This window comes from Schistocerca cancellata, chromosome 2 (assembly GCF_023864275.1).
Source record: "Schistocerca cancellata isolate TAMUIC-IGC-003103 chromosome 2, iqSchCanc2.1, whole genome shotgun sequence".
NCBI lineage: Eukaryota > Metazoa > Arthropoda > Insecta > Orthoptera > Acrididae > Schistocerca > Schistocerca cancellata.
The window spans coordinates 1,031,445,703-1,031,461,231 of record NC_064627.1 but is presented as its reverse complement, the minus strand read 5'-3'; the positions used below and the strand labels follow the sequence as shown (position 1 = coordinate 1,031,461,231).

Here is a 15,529-nt window from a genome sequence, read left to right as displayed (position 1 = left end):
GGTCGCGGTTCGAATCTTGCCTCAGGCATGGATGTGTGTGATATCCTTAGGTTAGTTAGGTTTAAGTAATTCTAAGTTCTAGGGGACTGAGGACCATAGATGTTAAGTCCCATAGTGCTCAGAGCCATTTGAACCAAAACACCCATGCAGTACTGTGCTTTCACCATTTGACCTTATGGAGAGAATTCTTTAGTGGGTAATTTCTTCTGAATAAAAGAAAACGGTGAGCAGTGTCTTGGAACACAGCTTTTACGAGTGCGCTCTTTTTTCCATCTCGAAGCTTCTGTACCTTTCCATTCCGAGATTTGGCGCTCTGTAAGTGGCTCGTGTTGAAAACGCCATGCTTAATCACCCGTTGCAATGCACGACATGAAGTCTGGTTTCCCAGTGGTCCGTTCTGCAATCTTTTCGATCGTCAGTGAGTGAATGGGGTACAATTCGACAACGAATCTTGTTTTTAGCCACATTTTCAGTTAGAATGCGTTGCACAGTTGTTTTAAGAATTCCATTGAGTTCCTCAATTAACCTAGTAGACGCACGATGATCATTTCAAAGAATTTCAGCCACCTTTTAACATTTTCTTCGAATCGAACTGTTGATGATGCTCCTGGATGTAGATTACCGTAAAAACTCTCTCTACCTTCATGAAACTTTCCATGCCATTTAAAAAACGTTTTTACGTCTCACTGCTTTAGTGCTATAAACAGTTTGTACCTTAACATTCGCAGATTGCTCCATTGCTCCTTTGACGACCGAAGTTTAAAACGTACTGTTATAGCTTCGGTTGTTCCGAGCAGTCTGTGATGCCAGCGCTGCTAAATTTAAAGCGAAAGGTAGTCGAAATACCACGCTAGTTCACAAATGGTTCAAATGGCTCTGAGCACTATGCGACTTAACTTCTGAGGTCATCAGTCGCCTAGAACTTAGAACTAATTAAACCTAACTAACCTAAGGACATCACACACATCCATGCCCGAGGCAGGATTCGAACCTGCGACCGTAGCGGTCACGCGGTTCCAGACTGAAGCGCCTTTAACCGCACGGCCACACCGGCCGGCCTAGTTCACAGATGGCATTCGTAATTACGCGGATATAAAATTAGCCACATTTCTTGTGGACAAATTGTGTACAACCAAGGGAATTAGAGATAGCTACGGAGCAGCGTTTAGGACCTCCTTTCACCTTGGTGACAGTGACGATAAGCCATGGCATAAACTCCACGAGGCACGATAAGCGTATGAAAGCCAACCAGCTCTCTGACCCACAGCTCACACACATTGGTCACAGTGGGACACAAGGAACGAATTTATCACATTCTCAACGGTACAGACCTGGTCGGCCACACAAGCAACTTAATACCCTTGTAGTGTTCTCCAAACTATCCTGGCTGACTTCTGAAAATAGCAAGGGCAAAATACAGGGGGCGAAACGTTATCTACAAAATGATCAGGAACCTGGCTACAGTTCCAACTATGGGAGGATATGAAACGGAAGCAGTAGTTGACAAGCAAATGATCTAGTACTGTAGCCTATCCCTGATGTTTCTGAGTTTTACATTTAGCAAGCAGTAAAGGGGATCAAAGACAAACTTGGAAAGAGAATTAAAGTTCAGACAGAAGAAATAAAAACTTTGAAGTTTTCTGTTGACATTGTAATTCTGTCAGACATGGCAAAGCACCTGGAGGAGCAGTTGAACTACGGATAATACAATACACGGTAGGGATCCCCTACCTGCGAGGTGTATGCGCAGTAGCAAGCCGCGCCACTGACGTCAGAGTGAACCCAACCAGCGCAGCGCTCAGTAGCTCGCAACTTGCCATAATGTAATGTGTTGTACCGCGTTTACGAATGAAAGCAAGATTGTTCACAGCGGTATGAATTTAGTATTGCTGACTGGCGATTGAGTACAGAATTACCTTGCAATTATCAGTATATTGTGCTATTTTTCGTATAAGTTTTTTTAAGTGAAAAATTATGGTTTGCTGAGCGATCCCCAGTTGTACTAACCACTGCAGACAAATATGTGAGTTGCGAAATAAGTTTCATATATTTCCTAAGAGCTGTGACATGTAACTAAAATGGATAAATGCTTGTAAATGTGCAGTTCTGTTTTGTGTTGAAAATGAATGTGTCTGCTCAATACATTTCACTGATTCACATTATGAAAGCGAATTGAAATGTGATCTGGTTGAATATTCCATCGAAACGCAAGTTTAAGAGTGATGCTGTTTCATCTCTTTAATCTACCAGCTCCCCTCCCCCCCTCACACACACACACACACACACACACATTGCTGATTTAGAGACTATTAATGAGCCTAATAATGAGAAAAATACTCAGGCTCAAAAACTAAGCTACCAAAAGACGTAAAAGATACTTTACAGGTAAATATATTACCAACTAATGAAGAAATTACTACTAGACAAAATGTTAACCATGTAAACAAACACTGCTGTGAATGGGGCAATGCGAGTTTACGCTAACGATTAGAAATTATGGAAACAGAAATAAAAGACCTCAAATAAAAGGACGCAGACTTACGAGATTGTTTCTCGCGCTGTAATGCTGTGTTAATAAAAAAAGAATGTCCACAAAAGTGTTCAAAAATGTTCAAATGTGTGTGAAATCTTATGGGACTTAACTGCTAAGGTCATCAGTCCCTAAGCTTACACACTACTTAACCTAAATTATCCTAAGGACAAGCACACACACCCATGCCACAGGGAGGACTCGAACCTCCGCCGGGACTAGCCGCACAGTCCATGAGAATGTCCACAAAAAGTGTATCGCAGCTCTTTTTCCGACTGCTAATAACAAGTAGTTATGAAAAGACAGTGTACTAACTGGTCATCTGAAGATACTGCAAAGGCTGCGGCTTTACATTGCCTCGTTTGTAAAGTGTTATCTTTTGTCAGGACTTTGCCGTGATGAATTTCGTAAGGACATGCACTTTCATCAGAATGAAAACTATCAACAAGGGAAAAGATGCAAAGGTAGTAAGTGAACTGAGAGTGAACAAAGACAAAACTGAAAAGAATGTAAAAAAGTTGTAACGTAACTTTCCAGAATAGAAAAAGAAAACCTGCTAATACAGTTAAAGAGCTCAAAATTACGTTATAGGGGGTTCCTCCGTACTGTAAGTCTACGTGGTCTAAGGCTGTGTGGTGAACTAAGCCTGTGTGAGCCTCTTTCTTCAGGACAAAAAGCAGTCCCTCTGAAAGAGGTTGACGTTCTTCGGAGGATTTTCACTAGCATTTCACAGACCATAGAAAAAATATTCTAATCGAAGGCTTAATAATAATAATACACTAAAAGATGGAAAACCCCGATTACATTCATACCTGCATATGAGTTAAACACGTATGCACTGCGTGTCTGTAAACTTTTAACGCAGCGCGGTGTAGCTAGAGCGTTCATGGTGACGTCACAGGTCACAGCCTGCCTGCGCGCGACCCCTAGCGTGTATTCTACTATTCGGGAATGGAACATCATAGTTGGTGTCTTAAAAGGGTGTTAGGAACATCAACAAAAGTAAGAGAAGGGTAATGGAACGTAGCCGGATAAGGTAATGCTGAAAGAAATAGTAGTAGCCGATGTCGTTTTGCTATTTGCCGAAGTAGAACGGATATACGAGGGCAGTTCAATAAGTATGCAACACATTTTTTTTCTCGGCCAATTTTGGTTGAAAAAACCGGAAATTTCTTGTGGAATATTTTCAAACATTCCCGCTTCGTCTCGTATAGTTTCATTGACTTCCGACAGGTGGCAGCGCTGTACGGAGCTGTTAAAATGGCGTCTGTAACGGATGTGCGTTGCAAACAACGGGCAGTGATCGAGTTTCTTTTGGCGGAAAACCAGGGCATCTCAGATATTCATAGGCGCTTGCAGAATGTCTACGGTGATCTGGCAGCGGACAAAAGCACGGCGAGTCGTTGGGCAAAGCGTGTGTCATCATCGCCGCAAGGTCAAGCAAGACTGTCTGATCTCCCGCGTGCGGGCCGGCCGTGCACAGCTGTGACTCCTGCAATGGCGGAGCGTGCGAACACACTCGTTCGAGATGATCGACAGATCACCATCAAACAACTCAGTGCTCAACTTGACATCTCTGTTGGTAGTGCTGTCACAATTGTTCACCAGTTGGGATATTCAAAGGTTTGTTCCCGCTGGGTCCCTCGTTGTCTAACCGAACACCATAAAGAGCAAAGGAGAACCATCTGTGCGGAATTGCTTGTTCGTCATGTGGCTGAGGGTGACAATTTCTTGTCAAAGATTGTTACAGGCGATGAAACATGGGTTCATCACTTCGAACCTGAAACAAAACGGCAATCAATGGAGTGGCGCCACACCCACTCCCCTACCAAGAAAAAGTTTAAAGCCATACCCTCAGCCGGTAAAGTCATGGTTACAGTCTTCTGGGACGCTGAAGGGGTTATTCTGTTCGATGTCCTTCCCCATGGTCAAACGATCAACTCTGAAGTGTATTGTGCTACTCTTCAGAAATTGAAGAAACGACTTCAGAGTGTTCGTAGGCACAAAAATCTGAACGAACTTCTCCTTCTTCATGACAACGCAAGACCTCACACAAGTCTTCGCACCCGAGAGGAGCTCACAAAACTTCAGTGGACTGTTCTTCTTCATGCACCCTACAGCCCCGATCTCGCACCGTTGGATTTCCATATGTTTGGCCCAATGAAGGACGCAATCCGTGGTAGGCACTACGCGGATGATGAAGAAGTTATTGATGCAGTACGACGTTGGCTCCGACATCGACCAGTGGAATGGTACCGTGCAGGCATACAGGCCCTCATTTCAAGGTGGCGTAAGGCCGTAGCATTGAATGGAGATTACGTTGAAAAATAGTGTTGTGTAGCTAAAAGATTGGGGAATAACCTGGTGTACTTCAATGCTGAATAAAACAACCCCTGTTTCAGAAAAAAAATGTGTTGCATTACTTATTCAACTGCCTTCGTAAAATGCCGATTGGTGATAACAAGGAAAGCTTGTCTAAAAGAGGAATTTGTTAACATGGGATATTAATTTGTGTATCTTTTCTGCACGTATATTTGTGTGGAGCCTAGCCTTGCACGAAAGTGAAAGGTGGACGACAAATTGCTCAGACAAAGAGAGAATAAAAGCTTCTTGAAATGCGGTGCGTAAGAACAAGTTTGTAGATTGGTAGATCTGATAATGAAGAGTTACTGAAGCGAATTTGGAAGAAAACAGCTGTATGGCACAAACTGATTAAAAGAAGTGATGTATTCGTAGGACATGAAGGAATAGTTAATTTTGTAATGGAGAGTAGGGTGACATTTTGGGAGGGGGAGGGGGGAAGGAACGTGATGGTGGCTGAAAAAATTGGAACCAAGATCTGACTACAACAACCTGGTTGCAATGGCTACAAGTTTCAGAAATTATGCAGAAATGGAGCACTTTGCAAAGGATAGACTAGTATGAAGAGCAACATCACAGTAGTCAGCCAACTGAAGACCACAACAACGAGTGGCATATCGTGTTGCGTCCGCAGCTCGTGGTCGTGCGGTAGCGTTCTCGCTTCCCGCGCCCGAGTTCCCGGGTTCGATTCCCGGCGGGGTAAGGGATTTTCTCTGCCTCGTGATGACTGGGTGTTGTGTGCTGTCCTTAGGTTAGTTAGGTTTAAGTAGTTCTGAGTTCTAGGGGACTGATGACCATAGCTGTTAAGTCCCATAGTGCTCAGAGCCATTTGAACCCATATCGTGTTGATGGTTGCCATAGCCGAATAATGGGATTCATATCCTCGGTCAGTTGGTTCCTGTACCATTCACTGAAAAGAGACGATGAAAGAGGCCCACTTCATTCTTTGTAAACATCTTCGAGAATACGAACACTGCCTGCCAGGAAGATTTTTCATTGTCAAGTGGTTTTTGCCTTACTCGTACCCCAATAACAAAGTTTATTTCAGTCAAAAGTTCGCGTAAATTCTTTAATGGCTGAACTGGTTTCGACTGTTTAGACATTTTCAATAATCGATAAATACAGGGTAATAATGAAGTCCATGAAACATTTCCAAACATCGGTACAGATAGATACCCAAGACCAATGTGACAGATGATGTAACGCCGGAAATGCATATCCTCCTATTTCCGTCTATTGTACTATAAATTTGTTTTCCTTATTTTTGTTGCCTGAATATATAACATTTCTGTGTCTTCGTATATTGTAATTGTTTTACTATTTGTAATATATATTTATGCATTTATGTCGATGTATAATTGGTTTGTTTCGTAAATATTATTTGTATTTTTACGCTGGGTCTTGCCTAGGGAAAACTGCTATCGAACGATTACATCGATAGGTCGTGTGAAGAATCAAAGTGTGTAGGATCTTTGGTAGTGTTAACTCTGCCGCGTGGAGCACGGGCAGAGCAGGGAGAGTCTGGCTGGAGTAGCGAGTGGAGCAGGTGTGTTGTGTGAAGCTCCCGCGAGTTGCCGCGCTTTCGGGGTTTGGCAGAATGTAATTGCGCTCGACTTGCGATGATAGTTTCTGACATGGTGTCGCGGACGGGAAGCATTATCTGGCGCACATCAAGAGCCCGTTTCGTCTGGTGACCGTGTCGAGAAGAAGGCGCGCCAACATCCAGCTTCTGCAACAGCGACGGCCGACAATGAGTGACTGTCGCCACATCCTCGATCGACGGCTTCAAACCTTCAATCAAGCAACAAGGAAGACTGGAAGCACGTAAAGTTTTAGAACTGTATGGCACACCTCAGCTTTTAAAACTGTTCAAATCACAAAATTACAGCAACGTAGCATGAACCTTTGTTGCTCATTGTCCCAATTGCATTACCAAGCAGGGTCCCTTCCTTTTCCGGAATGAACCCGAGTGTCGTTGAAATCCAAACGCCAGCATTAAAGCAGCATCATTCGATTTCATTGCTTTAATTTCAAAGTTCAGTTAAGGTATTCATAGCTGGCTACAATATTTAGATTACACAAGCACAAATTAAGAGTGCGAGTTTTGTTACCGTATTTTGGCTTACCTGTGACTGCAGCTCAGCTTGGTACGTACTAAATTTTACTATTGTTAATTGTTCAGAATCGTTTAATTCAAGTTCAAAGTTAAATCTCTTCTTCCTAAATTGCGTAGATTCAAGTAGCTTTAGAAATGATTGTTGAGGTAGTCCAAGACTAACTGTATTTTACTGAATTTGGATGTGCTTCAGAAAGAAAGCTCACTATTAACTTCAGTCACTAAATTAACTTTCGATTTTCCTGTTTTATTAATTCTTTTGCTAAATTAAGTCAGAGTGTAGCGAAATTTATTACTTCTGACAAACTTTCAGTTTTCACACTGCACGGGTCAACCTTCAGTTGCCACGCTTCTAGTGCTAATTATATGTGTAATAACCTTTTTTTTCAGTTACTATAGTAATTGTCCTTAGGACTGGCGACCGTAATTTCCCCCAAATCTCAAATATCTAATTACCGCTAGTTGGTTGTTAACGTAACGGCCGCACATTTACTTTCTTTATTAACTTTACCCCTTTTCCAAAATTAATTTCCACCAGTTTCATTAGCATTTTTCCTTTCATTTAGATGTAACCCTTTCCTCCCTCTTTACCGACAGATTAACTTCGGTGACGATTGCTTTTCCCAAATTTCCATTAGGTACACGCGGTTTAATTTTTCACTGTCATTAAGGTCGATAAGTGAGGGGGAGGTTACAATGATACAGCTGCTACCTTGCGGCACGTGCTCGTCCAGCAGCTCCGGGTTGCCCGTCGCGCTGAGCAGCTCGCCGTTCGCATCGAACGTGGCCACCAAGTGTCCCAAGTACTTGCCGAAGGAGCCCGCCTGCACCACCGCCACTCTGTGGCCGTCGTCCTGCGTCACGATCGTCGGGTAGGGGCCCTCTGCCACGTCCCCTGCCGGCGGCTTGCCTGCGAACATGGAGCTCCGCTTAGCCAGCTGGAAACAACACTAACGAGAAAGTGATTTCGATAAACCTCCCAATACACAGAACACAGCATACAGTAATTGCGCGCTCCCACAGCAAAAACATGCGTATGCGGTGGCGAACGTACGAGCGAATGAGTGTGATTTGTTTGCAGTCCCTGCTGCAGGCACTGTATACGAGAGAGCTCCACAGAGGCAGGAAAGCATTCTGCTACGTCCACAAGAGGTCTTCCTGGAAACTTCCTAGTTAACGGCACACCTCTTCTAGGCCCTAGCCTGTCCACTTGGACAGAGGAAACTTCTTTCAAATAACTTCCGGGAATTCAGCCAGGTAACACTTCCAGCGACCGCCGATATTTCGGCGGGAGAACACCCCGCCATTTTCAAGGCAAACTGCAACGGACAGGCGGCGTACATGCAAATTTAATACCTCGGTTCTCGGACCGAAGCAGGAAAGATAACACACACACACACACACACACACACTGAACACTAGTGCCACCAAAGATGACCAAAGTCAGAGCTATCGATAGTGAGACTATGAATTCGCAGGTGAGGCAGCATTGACTCTGTTCCTCTGTTTTTTGACAAGGGAGAGAGGCGGATTCCAAACAGAGTTTAAACAGAAACCTCCATCCCTGTTAACGAGGTTGCTCGCTAATTTAATCTCAACAGTGTCATTAGGGAGGCAGTTGAGATTAAATTAGCGAGCAACCTCGTTAACAGGGATGGAGGTTTCTGTTTAAACTCTGTTTGGAATCCGGCTCTCTCCCTTGTCAAAAAACAGAGGAACAGAGTCAATGCTGCCTCACCTGCGAATTCCTGCGAATTCCTGCGAATTCATAGTCTCACTATCGATAGCTCTGACTTTGGTCATCTTTGGTGGCACTAGTGTTCAGTGTGTGTGTGTGTGTGTGTGTGTGTGTGTTATCTTTCCTGCTTCGGTCCGAGAACCGAGGTATTAAATTTGCATGTACGCCGCCTGTCCGTTGCAGTTTGCCATGAAAATGGCGGGGTGTTCTCCCGCCGAAATATCGGCGGTCGCTGAAAGTGTTACCTGGCTGAATTCCCGGAAGTTATTTGAAAGTTGTATACGCCAGGAGAAACTCAGGTCTCACAGAGGAAACTTCGTTTTCTGGAGAACGACTGCGACAGGCTGAAACAGGTGCGTTCAGCTGTCCCTGGTTATCAGAAATGTATTCCTTGAGACAGAGAAGTTGCTGTCCATGCATCAGCGCGGCTTTAGAAAGCATCGCTCCTGCGAATCGCAACTCGCCCTTTTTTCACATGATATCTTGCGAACCATGGATGAAGGGTATCAGACGGATACCATATTCCTTGACTTTCGGAAAGCGTTTGACTCGGTGCCCCAATGCAGACTCCTAACTAAGGTACGAGCATATGGGATTCGTTCCCAAGTATGTGAGTGGCTCGAAGACTTCTTAAGTAATAGAACCCATTACTTTGTCCTCGATGGTGATTGTTCATCGGAGGTGAGGGTATCATCTGGAGTGCCCCAGGGAAGTGTGGTAGGTCCACTGTTGTTTTCTATCTACATAAATGATCTTTCGGATAGGGTGGATAGCAATGTGCGGCTGTTTGCTGATGATGCTGTGGTGTACGGGAAGGTGTCGTCGTTGAGTGACTGTAGGAGAATACAAGATGACTTGGACAGGATTTGTGATTGGTGTAAAGAATGGCAGCTAACTCTAAATACAGATAAATGTAAATTAATGCAGATGAATAGGAAAAATAATCCTGTAATGTTTGAATACTCCATTAGTAGTGTAGCGCTTGATACAGTCACATCGATTAAATTGCAGAGCGATATGAAGTGGGACAAGCATGTAATGGCAGTTGTGGGGAGGGTGGATAGTCGTCATCGGTTCATTTGTAGAGTTTTGGGAAGATGTCGTTCGTCTGTAAAGGAGACCGCTTATAAAACACTTATAAGACCTATTCTTGAGTACTGCTCGAGCGTTTGGGATCCCTATCAGGTCGGATTGAGGGAGGACATAGAAGCAATTCAGAGGCGGGCTGCTAGGTTTGTTACTGGTAGGTTTGATCATCACGCGAGTGTTAGGGAAATGCTTCAGGAACTCGGGTGGGTGTCTAGAGGAAAGGAGGCGATGTTTTCGTGAATCGCTACTGAGGAAATTTAGAGAACCAGCGTTTGAGGCTAACTGCAGTATAATTTTACTGCCACCAACTTACATTTCGCGGAAAGACCACAAAGATAAGATAAGAGAGATTAGGGCACATAGGCAGTCATTTTCCCTCGTTTTGTTTGGGAATGGAACAGGGAGAGAAGATGCTAGTTGTGGTACGAGGTACCCTCCGCCACGCACCGTATGGTGACTATGTAGAGAAGTAGCTGGACGTTGTATCTCACCGTTTCAAATAAAACATTTTTGATTTTCACAGTGGTTTCCATTTCACGACCGATCAGAACTTACTTTCCAAATAGCCCTCGTAGATACGGGGTGTTCAAAAAGTCTCTCCGCAGTGCCGTATGATTGTTCGCCTGCCTGGGCTACTTCCCTTCAAATGGACTCTCCCAACATTCCGCTGTTTCGTTTACTTCAGCCAGCGTCAGTAGTATCGTTGGTGTGTGTCGTTAGGTGTTGACAAGAACCTTCAAATTTAGTTCCTTTGTCCGTTTGTTTTGTTTTTGTCACTGTTAAAATGCTAACCATCGAAGAACGTGTGTTTTTAGTCGAACGAGTGTTCAAAGTTTTCGGTAAATACACAATTTCAATTCGTCAAACATTTAATTCAGTTTTTCCAGAGACAACACTCCCACATCGCAGTACTGTGCGAGATTTGATTAACAAATTTCGAAGTACGGGCGTATGCGTATGCGTATGCGGTGGCGAACGTACGAGCGAATGACTGTGATTTGATTGCAGTCCCTGCTGGAGGCACTGTATACGAGAGAGTTCCACAGAGGCAGGAAAGCATTCTGCTACGTCCAAAAGAGGTCTTCCTGGAAACTTCCTAGTTAACGGCACACCTCTTCTAGGCCCTAGCCTGTCCACTTGGACAGAGGAAACTTCGTTTTCTGGAGAACGACTGCGACAGGCTGAAACAGGTGCGGTCAGCTGTCCCTGGTTATCAGAAATGTATTCCTTGAGACAGAGAAGTTGCTGTCCATGCATCAGCGCGGCTTTAGAAAGCATCGCTCCTGCGAAACGCAACTCGCCCTTTTTTCACATGATATCTTGCGAACCATGGAAGGAAGTAGGTTACAGTATGCTTGTTCGCCCACTGCTTGAATACTGCTCAGCAGTGTGGGATCCGTACCAGATAGGGTTGATAGAAGATATAGAGAAGATCCAACGGAGAGCAGCGCGCTTCGTTACAGGATCATTTAGTAATCGCGAAAGCGTTACGGAGATGATAGATAAACTCCAGTGGAAGACTCTGCAGGAGAGACGCTCAGTAGCTCGGTACGGGCTTTTGTCAAAGTTTCGAGAGCATACCTTCACCGAAGAGTCAAGCAGTATATTGCTCCCTCCTACGTATATCTCGCGAAGAGACCATGAGGACAAAATCAGAGAGATTAGAGCCCACACAGAGGCATACCGACAATTCTTCTTTCCACGAACAATACGAGACTGGAATAGAAGGGAGAACCGATAGAGGTACTCAAGGTACCCTCCGCCACACACCGTCAGGTGGCTTACGGAGTATGGATGTAGATGTAGATGTAGAAGGGTATCAGACGGATGCCATATTCCTTGACTTCCGGGAAGCGTTTGACTCGGTGCCCCACTGCAGACTCCTAACTAAGGTACGAGCATATGGGATTCGTTCCCAAGTATGTGAGTGGCTCGAAGACTTCTTAAGTAATAGAACCCATTACTTTGTTCTCGATGGTGATTGTTCATCGGAGGTGAGGGTATCATCTGGAGTGCCCCATCGAAGTGTGGTAGGTCCGCTGTTGTTTTCTATCTACATAAATGATCTTTTGGATAGGGTGGATAGCAATGTGCGGCTGTTTGCTGATGATGCTGTGGTGTACGGGAAGGTGTCGTCGTTGAGTGACTGTAGGAGAATACAAGATGACTTGGACAGGATTTGTGATTGGTGTAAAGAATGGCAGCTAACTCTAAATACAGATAAATGTAAATTAATGCAGATGAATAGGAAAAAGAATCCTGTAATGTTTGAATACTCCATTAGTAGTGTAGCGCTTGATACAGTCACGTCGATTAAATTGCAGAGCGATATGAAGTGGGACAAGCATGTAATGGCAGTTGTGGGGAGGGTGGATAGTCGTCTTCGGTTCATTTGTAGAGTTTTGGGAAGATGTCTTTCGTCTGTAAAGGAGACCGCTTATAAAACACTAATACGACCTATTCTTGAGTACTGCTCGAGCGTTTGGGATCCCTATCAGGTCGTATTGAGGGAGGACACAGAAGCAATTCAGAGGCGGGCTGCTAGATTTGTTACTGGTAGGTTTGATCATCACGCGAGTGTTACGGAAATGCTTCAGGAACTCGGGTGGGTGTCTAGAGGAAAAGAGGCGTTGTTTTCGTGAATCGCTACTGAGGAAATTTAGAGAACCAGCATTTGAGGCTGCCTGCAGTATAATTTTACTGCCACCAACTTACATTTCGCGGAAAGACCACAAAGATAAGATAAGAGAGATTAGGGCACATAGGCAGACATTTTCCCTCGTTCTGTTTGGGAATGGAACAGGGAGAGAAGATGCTAGTTGTGGTACGAGGTACCCTCCGCCACGCACCGTATGGTGACTATGTAGAGAAGTAGCTGGACGTTGTATCTCACCGTTTCAAATAAAACATTTTTGATTTTCACAGTGGTTTCCATTTCACGACCGATCGGAACTTACTTTCCAAATAGCCCTCGTAGATACGGGGTGTTCAAAAAGTCTCTCCGCAGTGCCGTATGATTGTTCGCCTGCCTGGGCTACTTCCCTTCAAATGGACTCTCCCAACATTCCGCTGTTTCGTTTACTTCAGCCAGCGTCAGTAGTGTCGTTGGTGTGTGTCGTTAGGTGTTGACAAGAACCTTTAAGTTTAGTTCAAAAATGGTTCAAATGGCTCTGAGCACTATGAGACTTAACATCTATGGTCATCAGTCCCCTAGAACTTAGAACTACTTAAACCTAACTAACCTAAGGACAGCACACAACACCCAGCCATCACGAGGCAGAGAAAATCCCTGACCCCGCCGGGAATCGAACCCGGGAACCCGGGCGTGGGAAGCGAGAACGCTACCGCACGACCACGAGATGCGGGCTTAAGTTTAGTTCCTTTGTTCGTTTGTTTTGTTTTTGTCACTGTTAAAATGCTAACCATCGAAGAACGTGTGTTTTTAGTCGAACGAGTGTTCAAAGTTTTAGGTAAATACACAGTTTCAATTCGTCAAACATTTAATTCAGTTTTTCCAGAGACAACACTCCCACATCGCAGTACTGTGCGAGATTTGATTAACAAATTTCGAAGTACGGGCTCAGTGACAGATGCACCGAGAAGTGGTCGTCCTAGCGGTTTGTCTGAGGGTAAACTACTAATATTTCCGATAAAATGTCCATGAGTCCGAACAAGTCAGTAAGAAAACTCGCCCAAGAAATCTATGTTAGTGTCGGACCGGCCCACATAGCTCTAAGGAAAAAGTTAGAATTTTTCCCATACAAAGTGACAGTCGTGCAAGAACTGAAAAATACTGATCATGGCAAGAGACTGCATTATTGTCAATGGATCAAAAATTTCGTTCAACAAAATGGAAGGGATATTCTTAATGAAACGTTTTTCACTGATGAGGCGCGGTTTCATTTATCCGGGTACATGAACTCGCAAAATTCTCGTATGTGGAGTACTGCAAATCCACTGTGTATTCATGAGGAACCACTTCATTCTGTAAAAATAGGAGTTTGAATTGCAATTTCTAGACGTCGGATTGTGGGTCTCATATTTTTCAGCGAAACAATAAACGCACAACGATACTGCAGTGATATTCTGTACCCATTCATAGGAGAACTTGTGTTAAGTGAACTACTGATCGGTTATTTTCAACACGATGGTGCAACTGCGCATACAGATCTCGTTTCAATGTCACTGCTTGCTGATGTTTTTGGTGGATCGCATAATGTTACAGGGACTTTGGCCTCCACGATCGCCTGACCTAACACCACCTGACTTTTTCTTCTGGGGTGCAGTGAAAGCAACAGTCTATAAAAACCGTCCAAAATCCATCGATGAATTGAAAATTGCAATATCAGCTTTCACTGCTTCTGTTACAGAAGAAATGTTACAGCTTTTGTTTGTAAACATGATTAGATGAATTGAATTGTGTATTCAACAACAGGGGGGACACTTTCAACATTTAATGTGAAAATTTGTAACTAAAAATGAATATTCAATAAATTAATAACTTGTATTTCACTGAGTTTCGTTTCGGTGTATTCTCTGCGGCATACGGCACGCGCGGCTAACAATCATACGGCACTGCGCAGAGATTTTTTGAACACCCCCTAAAATTTGGATGTCAACATTGCAACGTAAGGGTGACAATCGATTACTTTCAGTCGAGAATGCTGGCACTACCAGAGATAATCTCGTAGCCGACGTCATGTGACGGACTTTGGTGCCCCATACGCTGCTCATGTACTCGGCGCTCCCTCGAGGTCTGGTCGCAGTTCGCCACTTTACGACTGAAGATGTCTCCCGTAGTCGGAGAGGAAACATGAAGAGAAAGTTTTATGCGTCGACCATGGCCTACTAGCCTCGAAGTTTTAAGTGACGCCACTACTAGCCTTAAAAGCTTACATTATGTGATGGCACCTTTGGCTGTTCGAAAACAAACGTGTGACCTTCGTTGGTGCTGTACTCTGCCATCGCAGAATTCTCACACGTTCTGAATAGCACTGCGAGATGCATCACTGCGTCTGGACGATGTCTGCTGTAGAGGTCAGTTGCCCGTTAACCTAGATCCCTAGTAGATGCTTGAGTGACCCAAGGATATTCTTTATTTTAACTGTAGAGCGGAAAAAGCGTTTTATATTGCGCTTTCCCATTATCCAGGCAACCTCGGCTGCGTTCGGAAGGAACGCTAGACCGTTCGTTTCTTCTTCGGAATTGTTTTCTTCCTTCTTGCTTGCTTGCTTATTTGTGTCTGTGAGTATTCGTTCTCGGGAAAGGTTCCGTGAAGATGCTGTAGCTCGGTGACGACTCGGTTGATAATCCGAGAAGATTTCGTCAATGAAATTCGTCGAGAAAACCTCCATTCTCATTTGCACACTAAAGAGAGCGTTGACAAATAGCAAGTCACGAACCTATTTTTACATATTAAAGACTCCATCCGACCATAATTTTACTTATGGTTACTTTATATTATATTATTATATTATATAGAGAATTAGGCGTTTTATTTTGGCTCTTTCGTGTAATATGTTCCTGCTTGTCGACTATAATACATGTATTGTTTCCACTTTATTTATGGATTCTTTCGTTACTCCTTGGTAGAACAATTCCGAATTTATGGTTGAATAACACTACACAGTTTTTGCTCTACTGATTTTTATTTCTAACTATTTTTCGGCTTTTTAAGCCATCTTCAGCAAACAAC

General features: G+C 43.9%; 1 protein-coding gene across 1 annotated transcript in view; it reads right to left on the bottom strand.

Moving 5' to 3' along the window:
- Nucleotides 1–15,529, bottom strand: part of LOC126163004 (apyrase-like) — a 96,752-nt gene that overhangs the window by 38,822 nt on the left and 42,401 nt on the right. The window contains exon 4 of the mRNA XM_049919863.1: nt 7,720–7,917. Within this exon, the coding sequence (XP_049775820.1) occupies nt 7,720–7,917 (198 nt within the window). The remainder of the gene's footprint in view (nt 1–7,719; nt 7,918–15,529) is intronic.